The sequence below is a fragment of the Phaethon aethereus genome (assembly GCF_964289735.1).
Source record: "Phaethon aethereus genome assembly, chromosome: 23".
In the NCBI taxonomy this organism is placed as follows: domain Eukaryota; kingdom Metazoa; phylum Chordata; class Aves; order Phaethontiformes; family Phaethontidae; genus Phaethon; species Phaethon aethereus.
Genome location: NC_138599.1, coordinates 7,541,978 through 7,550,730, shown reverse-complemented (window position 1 = coordinate 7,550,730; position 8,753 = coordinate 7,541,978). Strand labels below are relative to the sequence as shown.

General features: G+C 63.4%; 1 protein-coding gene across 1 annotated transcript; it reads left to right on the top strand.

The window, feature by feature from the left end:
* Nucleotides 1-1,365: 1,365 nt before the first annotated feature.
* Nucleotides 1,366-8,541, top strand: ROBO4 (roundabout guidance receptor 4; the record flags this gene model as incomplete). Its single annotated transcript, XM_082010048.1, has 20 exons — nt 1,366-1,429; nt 1,546-1,590; nt 1,682-1,960; nt 2,038-2,176; nt 2,255-2,382; nt 3,134-3,246; nt 3,372-3,591; nt 3,686-3,807; nt 4,476-4,647; nt 4,727-4,877; nt 4,952-5,082; nt 5,469-5,645; nt 5,730-6,018; nt 6,112-6,756; nt 6,874-7,053; nt 7,384-7,473; nt 7,564-7,713; nt 7,794-8,122; nt 8,231-8,365; nt 8,462-8,541. 20 exons carry the CDS (start codon nt 1,366-1,368, stop codon nt 8,539-8,541), a joined length of 3,639 nt encoding a protein of 1,212 aa, XP_081866174.1.
* Nucleotides 8,542-8,753: the final 212 nt, after the last annotated feature.

The window sequence follows — 8,753 nt, the reverse complement described above, 5'->3', positions numbered from 1 at the left end:
GTGTGCAGGGAGTGTTCATGGAACGTGCAGATAAGACCGTGCGTGGCATTTGCGAGGCAGTGTGCCAGGATCGGGAGCGCTCCCCGAGTTTGCATGGAGTGAGCACGAGCATGCAAGAGAGTCTGTGCGGGGTGTGCACAGTGTGTGGAGAGAGCACGCATGCAGTGTTTGCAGAGAGCGTGCACAGAGCATGCAGGGACGGCATGCGTGGGGCGTGAGAAAAGAGCATGTGTGAAGCTTGCAAGAGGACATACAGAGAGCGTGTGGAGAGCAAGCATGCAGCATTCGCACAGGGTGGGCATGGAGCATGCAGTGAGCGTGCAAAGAGCGTGAGGAAAGAGCGTGTGTGCAGTGCTTGCAGGGGGCATGCACGGAGCACGCGGAAGGAGTGCGCGTGGAGCGTGTCAAAAGAGCGTGCACAAAGCGTGCAGCAAAGACCGCGCACAGAGCGCGCACAAGCGCGCGGGGAGAGTGTGCACAGCACGCCGAGCGAGAACGTGCACGCCCGGGTTGCGCAAGAGCGCCGTGCACGGAGCAGGGCGTGCTAGCCTGCAAGCTCGCCCAAGCACGCACACACACAGGCAGCCTAAACGGGGGGCTCCCTCCTCCCCGCCAGCTCCCTGGCTGCACCGTCCCCTAAACGCGGGCTCAAAGCCACGCCTGGATTTTCTGTGAAAATCCCCCGGTTTTGGGGTGCGCACCGTCGCCTCTCCCCCAGGCCTTCCCGCCAAATAGGTTTAGGATGAAAACCAGAGAGCGGCCGGCCAAGCGAGCTGGGCCCTGGGGCACCTGGGGTGGGTGCCGGGGCACCCCAGGGTGCTCGGGGTGCACTACTAACCAATAAACTAAACGTACTACCCCGCTGGCGGTGGCACCCTTGGGTGTCTTTGTGGGACAGGGTGCCCCCCGGGGTGCGGTGGGTACATGAGAGGTGGGTGGCAGCTGAGAACGGACAAGCTTGATGCACCTGGCTGGCACCCAGATTTAAGCTTGCAGAGCCTGGGAGACCTTGGACTGTTCACTCTGGTCCCTACTGATGGCATCTCCAGCTGAGAGCTCATTTCTTCTTAATTCGTCTTCCTCTGAACATGGCGGGGAGGGGAGGAGTTTCTCCCAATTAATTAAATTTGTTACCCACCAGCACCCCCAACCCTGCTGCCTCCGGGTGCTGCCGATGCACCGCAACCGGGCACTCCCAACGCCGTGGCTCGGCCCGAGGTGTTTCTGTCCATCCCCACCCCCCATCACTTCCCGGCCCACACGTCCGGCTATTGTCCCCCCCCATCCGGAGCCGGATCCGGCCCCGGTGCTGGCGGGGAGGGACCGGGGTTTAGGGAGGAAGCGGGAAGGCTGGTGGGGGCCAGCATGGCGGGCGGCTGGGCGACGGCGCTGGGCTTGGGGCTCTGCCTCGCCGCGCTGCGCCGGGGAGGTGAGCGCGGCCCCCAGCGGGGCAAAATACCCTTAACTCTGCCCCCCACCCCCCACCCACCGGGGCTGAGACCGTGCCTGCTTGGGGCACCCACCGGCCTCCCTGTCGCCCCACAGGCTGCCACCCCCCCGGCGCAGCCGCGGCACCCCAAACCACAGCTGGTAAGGACACCCCGTGGGGATGATGCGGGTGGGAGGACCCCAAAAAATCCTGTCCCCCACTGCCACCCATGGTGTCCCCTCCCCACCACAGCACTGCGGGACAATTTCCGCCTGCAGCCGGGTGATTTGGTGGCCACAGCGGGGCAAGCGTTGGAGCTGGATTGCGTGCCGCCCTCGGGGCACCCCGAACCCCGCGTCACCTGGAAGAAGGATGGGGTGACCTTGGACTTGACCGGTGACCGGTATTTGGTCACCAACGGGAAGTTGCAGGTGGCACCGGCACGACGGAATGACTCCGGGCTCTACGTCTGTGTGGCGGCCAACGCGGCGGGCGAGAGGGAGAGCCGGGGCGCCCGCGTCTCCGTCCTGGGTAAGCCAAGGGTCTCCCATGGGTGGTGGAGGTGCCACGGTCAGCCTTGGTGCCACGTCCTCAATGTCCCCCTGCAGAGAAGCCAACCATTGTGCGGCGCCCGAGTGATGCCGTGGTGGTGGCGGGCAGCGCCGTGGAGCTGGGCTGCGGTGCCCAAGGTGACCCGGCACCACGGGTGCAGTGGCACAAAGAGCGTGGGGACCTGCCCTGGGGCAGGTAGGTGGTGGCAAGGTGGAGGTGTCCCACCCCAGGGTGGGGCGGTGGTGGAGCTGATGGAGAGCTGGTGACCCACAGGCACGAGGTGGACCAGGAGCACACATTGCGCCTCTACGCTGTGACGCCCGCTGACGCCGGCACCTACGTGTGTACGGCACAGAGCCAGTTGGGCACCGCCGCTGCCGCTGCCCACCTCCACGTGGAGGGTCAGTGGTGGCCTTCAACCCCACGGGCACTCAGGGCCATCTGGGGGTCCATGCAAGGGGAGCCATCTAACAGGGTCCATCTGATAGGGTTATCCAAGGGGATCATCCAAGGGGAGTCTATCCAAGGGGGTCCATCCAAGGGAGGGTCCATCCAAGGGAGGGTCCATCCAAGGGAGGTCCATCTAAGGAGGTCATCCGTGGTGGTCCATTCAAGGGGGTCCATCCAAGAGGGGTCCATCCAAGGGGAGTCTATCCAAGGTGGGGTCTATCCAAAGGGAGTCTATCCAAGGAGGTCATCCATGGGGGTCCATCCAAGGGGGTTCATCCAAGGAAGCCTATCCAAGGGGATCTATCCAAGAGGAGTCCATCCAAGGGGAATCTGTTCAAGAGAGTCCATCTAAAGGGGATCTATCCCAGAGGGTTCATGCAAGGGCATCCATTTAAGGGGGTCTGTCTTGGGGAGGGGTCCATTAAAGGGGATCCAAGGAGAGGCCAAAGGATCTGTCTAAGAGGGATGTATCAATGGGAGTCTATTATGATGTCCATCAAAGGACATCCATCCAAGAGGTGTCCATGGAAGGGTCTGAGGGGGTCCATCCAAGCAGTGTTCATCTAAGGGGTCCATTTGAGTGGGTCCATCCAGGGAGACATCAGGTTCTCCAGCCATGGGTATCTGAGCTGCGTGCCTGGGCAGGTGCTGGGGGACATTGCTCCTGCCCAGTGCTGCCGTTAGCCTTCCTCTGCCCCACAGACCAGTTGCCGACAGGTCGGCAGGAGACTGTGCCACGGGACCTGCTGGCCATGAGGCTTCACCTGGACAACAGCACCATGCTGCCTGCTGGCGCCGTCCGGCTCCACTGGCGGGTTGGTGTGATGCCAGGATGTCCTCACCAGAGGGGTGGGATGGGACACAGGGATGAGGCTGGAGCTCCATCCCCATGTCCCATCTATGTCCCACCATGCCTCATAACCTTTTCCATCGCCTCCAGATGTTGATGCCGGCGCCAGCGCCAGAGGGCTACATGGTGCTGTACCGCTGCCTCCTCCCTGCCAGCACCTCCTGGGTCCAACACGACGCGGGCAGGGAGCTCAGCACCACCATCCCTGCGCTCCGCAGGGGCTACAAGTATGAGTTCAAGGTCCGACCCTACGCTGGAGGGTCCCAGGGCTTGGACAGCAACAGCAGGCACCTCTGGATACCCGAGGAAGGTGTGTTGGGCGTGAGGTGCCCCCAGGGTTGCCTGGGTGGAGGATGGGGGGTTGGTTGGGGGTCCCAGGTGTCTCAGCATGGTTGTCCCAGCAGTGCCGAGCGCAGCACCCCAGCACATCACCGTGGGCCAGGCTGAGATGGGGAATGGCACCGTGGTCGTGAGCTGGGAGCCACCTCCTCCTGAGGCCCACAATGGCATCATTAGGGGCTACAAGGTTTGGGGTGGTGGGGCAGGAGGGGGCCGGGGTCTTTTGGCCAAGGAGGGTCCATCCAAGGGGTGTATCTAAGGGGGATCCATACAAGGAGGGAGCCTTTCAAAGGTGGGGGTCTATCCAAGGGGGGGCCATTCAAGGGATGCATACAAGGGGCCCATCCAAGAAGGGGGTTCATCCGAGGGGGACAACCAAGGTGGAGGTACGTCCCGGGAGATACATCTAAGGGGGGAATCCATCCAAGGCATCGATCTAAGTAAGGGGGTCATCCAAATGGATCTAACTCAAGGAGGTCCATCCAGGGAGGTTCAATCCCAGGGATTCATCTAAGGGGGTCATCCAAGAGGGATCCATCAATGGGGGGGGTGTCCATCAATGGGACTCATCTAAGGGGGCCCATTCAAGGGGATCCATCCTAGGAGTGTTCATCCAGGGTGGTCCATGCAAAGGGATCCGTCCAAGGGGTATCCATCAATAGGGATCCATCAAAGGGATTCATCTAAAGGGATACATCCAAGGGGGTCAATCCTGTTGGGATCCATCAGTGGGGGTCCAGCAGGGGGATTCAGCCAAGGGGGTCCATGCAAAAGCGTCCATCCAAGAGGGATCCATCAACAAGGGTCCATCAAGAGGACTCATCTAAGGGGGTCCATCCTCTTGGTGCCTGCCAGGTCTGGTCAATGGGCAAGGACTGGCAGCGCCCCACCAACATGACAGTGGATGGAGGCACCCGCCACCTGGAAACCCTCCTCCCAAATCCTGGGGATGAATTCTGCGTGCAGGTGGCAGCTTTCAATGGCGCAGGGCTGGGGGTCCCCAGCAATGCCACCTGCAGCTTCCTGGGTAGGGAATGGGGAGCAAGGTGGGGTGCAGGAGGGGTGAAGGTGGTGGCACAGGGGTGACGCTGGTGGGATCATTGCAGGGCTGACGGCGGGGAGCACCGGCATGGCGCGGGCGCTGTGGCAGCCCACCGTCATCGCAGCCACCGGCTCTCTGCTCTGGTTGGTCTTGCTCGCCCTCCTCCTCTTCCTCTGCCAGCGCCGCGCCAGCCAGGATGCTGCGGCTCGCCACAGGTGAGCAGCCGTGGGGTGGGGGACACGGGGCATGGTGGGGACAGGACACTCTAATGGCACCCCTTGCCCCACAGGCTGGTGGCTGGTGACTCACCGTGGCTCAGTGGCCCCTGGAAACCTGGCTGTGCGCCCCAAAACCTCAGCAGCAGCAGCAGCCTCAGCAGCCGGCTCCTGGGCAGTGACGGCAGGGACCCCCACCCCTCCAGTGAGCCTTTGGGGCTGGGACCCCCACCCAGTGCCATGGGACCGCACTCATCCCAATGGGACCTCCCCATGATGCCGTGGGACCCCCATCTGGTCCTCTGGACTGCTGCCCAGTTCCATGGGACCACTCACGTGATGCCATGGGACCCCTGCCCAAGTGCCTGGGACACCCCCCAGGGTGCTATGGGACCAGCAAAGTGTGCCCGAGAGCCCCACCTTACGCCTGGTCCCCCCCCCAGTGCCATGGGACCCCCACTCGGGTGCCCCCCATTGCCATGGGACCCTCTCTGCAGGTGGCAGGGACCTGGGGACAGAGCCAAGGATGGAGGGGACAAGGGACACCTGGCTCAGCACCTATGGGTGCCCTGACCTCTCTCACCCCTCCAGCCCTGTCCTTGGAGCCGCCCAGCCTCAGCCCCCCCACACCCCCTAACCGCAGCAGCCTCCATGGGGGGCACCCACCAGCTCTTGGGGACACGGAGTGCTGTGGCGGGGGTCACCTTGGGGTGCACACCTCGCCCAGCACCCCAAACCCGGCACCCTGGGAGCGCATCCGCAAGAGAGGTGGGTATGGGGGGGACAGAGGGGGGACAAGGGGAACACCGGGGAGGTGGCTTATGGCTCTCTGCGTCCCCCTGCCCTGCGCAGAGCTGCACCAAGTGCACAGCACCCCGGTGCTCACGGGCGGCCCCAGCCACGTCACCGGGAACAGCGGCGATGGAGGGGCGGATTTTGGCCTGGCAGCCGGGTGGCCTCAGCGTCGGGGATGTGACGGTGATGCCACCACCGCCGTGCTGGCCAGAGGGGACCCGCGGCAGCTGCCCATCTTCAGCTCCCCGAAACCGCGGCGGGGCAGCGCCTCGCTGGCCTGCGGTGTCACCAGGTCACCGGTGACACCCTCAGGGCCACCTCATGCCTGGCACCCACCGGTGACCCGGTGAGTCTAGGTGTCCCCGCGCTGGGGATGCAGATGGGTGCCCCCCACCCCGACCCTGTGCTGCAGAAGCCAACGTGTCCCTCCCACCTGCAGGTCCGCAGCCACCGCCTGCCCCAGGGACGCACCCCCTGGTGCCAGGCGCCCCAGGGACGTGTCTCCTGTCACTGGGGTCCCCAGGGATACGTCCCCAGTCACCAGGTGCCCCAAGGACAAGTCCTTGGTCACTGGCAGCCCCAGGGACACGTCTCCGGCCACCCAACGCCCCAGGGACACATCTCCAGTCACTGAGAGCCCCAGGAACATGTCACCGGTCACTAGGCACCCTAGGGACATGTCCCTGGTCACTGAGCACCCCAAGGACATCCTCCTGGCCAGCAGGCACCCCAAGGACCCATCACCAGCCACCAGGCACCAGAAGGACACAATCTTGGACACCAGGCACACTGAGGACACGTCCCTGGTCAGCAGGTGTCCCAGGGACATGTCTCCGACCAGCAGGCACTCTGAGGAGATGTCCCCAGTCCCTGGTCACTGCAGAGACATGTTCCTGGGCAGCAGGTACCCCAGGGACATGTCCCCAGCCACCAGGCACCCCAGGGACCCATCACTGGGGACCAAGAGCCAGAGGGACATGTCACCAGCCACCAGGAACCCCAAGGACACATCCCTCGCCAGCGGACACCCCAGAGACATATCCCCAGTCCCTAGGGTCCCCAAGGAGACGTTCCCAGCCACCAGGCACCACAGGGACACATTTAGGACCACCAGGTACCCCAACATGTCCCTGGCCACCAAGTGCCCCAGGGACCCATCACTGGTGACCAGGTACACAAGGGACACATTTCTGGGCACCAGATACCCAAAGGACATGTCACCAACCACCAGGTACCTGAAGGGCACGTCCCCGGAAGCAAGGCACCCCAGAAACACGTCCCCCATCACCAGGCACCCTGAGGAGATGTCCCCAGTCACCGGTCACAGCAAGGACACATTCTTGGGCAGCAGGTACCCCAAGGACATGTCCCTGGCCACGAGGTGCCCCAGGGACCCATCACCAGTGACCAGGCACCCAAGGGACATGTTCCTGGTCACCAGGTACCCTGAGGACATGTCACCAGCCACCAGCCATCCCAAGGACACATCCCCAGTCACCAGGCACTCTGAGGAGAGGTCCCCAGCCCCTGGTCACCGCAAGGACACGTTCTTGGGCAGCAAGTATCCCAAGGACATGTCCTCAGCCACCAGGCAACTCAGGGACCCATCACCTGTAACCAGGCACCCAAGGGACACATTTCTGGCCACCAGATATCCAAAGGACATACCACCAGTCACCAGGTATCCCAAGGACACATCGCCAGCCACCAGGCACCCAAGGGACACGTCCCCGGTCACCAGGCACCCTGAGAAGATGTCTCCAGTCCCCAGTCACCGCAAGGACACATTCCTGGGCAACAGGTACCCCAAGGACATGTTCCTAGCCACCAGACACCACAGGAACCCATCACAGGTAACCAGGCACCCAAGAGACACGTTCCTGGCCTCCAGGTACCCCAAGGACATGTCCCTGACCACCAGGCACCCAAGGGACACGTCCCCAGTCACTGGGCGTCTCTCACCAGCATTCAGCGATGGGGTCCTCACACCGCAGCAGGTGGCCGAGGACCTGGAGATGGAGCAGGACACCAGCTGCCCCAGGTACACCCCATCCCCCCGGGACACCACCGTGGTGGCAGCATCCCCTGGTGCCAGCAGCATCCACGCTGTGTCCCTCGCAGCCCCCCAGTGCCAACCATGCCGCGGTCCTTCTCGCCGCCACACACCTACGGCTACATCTATGGGCCACCAGCCTCTGAACTGGGTGAGGAAGAGGAGGAGGGAGAGGAGGAGGAGGAGGAAGAGCGGACAGCAACAAGGGGCTCGCCGGGGGGGTCGCTGCTGAACGGCTGGGGGTCTGTCTCGGAGGACAACTTTGCCAGTGCCCGCTGCAGCTTGGTGAGCTCTTGCGATGGCTCCTTCCTCCTCGACGCCAGCTTCGCCCGGGCACTGGCCGTGGCCGTCGATGGCCTCTGCTTCGGCCTCGAGGACACCGATGGAGGCTATGGGGGTGAGTGAAGTATTCCCGGGCCCTCCTCTGACCCCAAGCATCGTCACCTCCCCGGGGAAGGTGGTCCCATCATGGTGATGGCACCATCTCCTGCCTTCTCCCTGGCAGGTCCCTCACCACCACCATCACCCTTGGAGGGGGTCTTCTTGCCCAGGGTCCCCATCCCCACCTGGGACTGGGGGACAGCGCTGGGGGTCCTACACAGAGCCGGGACGGAGGCAGCCATGGGCATCCCACAGCACGGTGAGTGGCAACCCAGTGCCGGGGTGATGGGCACCGGGGCTGGTGCAGGGCGCCACCCGTTGCAAGGTGCTGAAAAAAGTCCTCTTTTCTTTCCAGATGGCCGCGGGACAGGGGGTGGCAGCCCCTGGGCCAGGGTGGGCGGCAGGGGCAGGAGCATGGAGATCCCCAGGGTGTAGGACGCGGCAAGGCCAGAGTCCCCTCGGCTCAGCTAAAATCCAGCTTTATTAATAGCAGTTTCCCAAAAAAGGTCTCTTTGCTAGCAAAAGCCACCCACAAAGTGTGGATGGCACCAAGATGGGCAGGTGTCCCTCTTTCTCCAATGTCCTTGTCCTTCCCAAGTGTCCTCCTTCCCCAGCATCCTTGTCCCCCAATCATCCTCGTCCAGCCC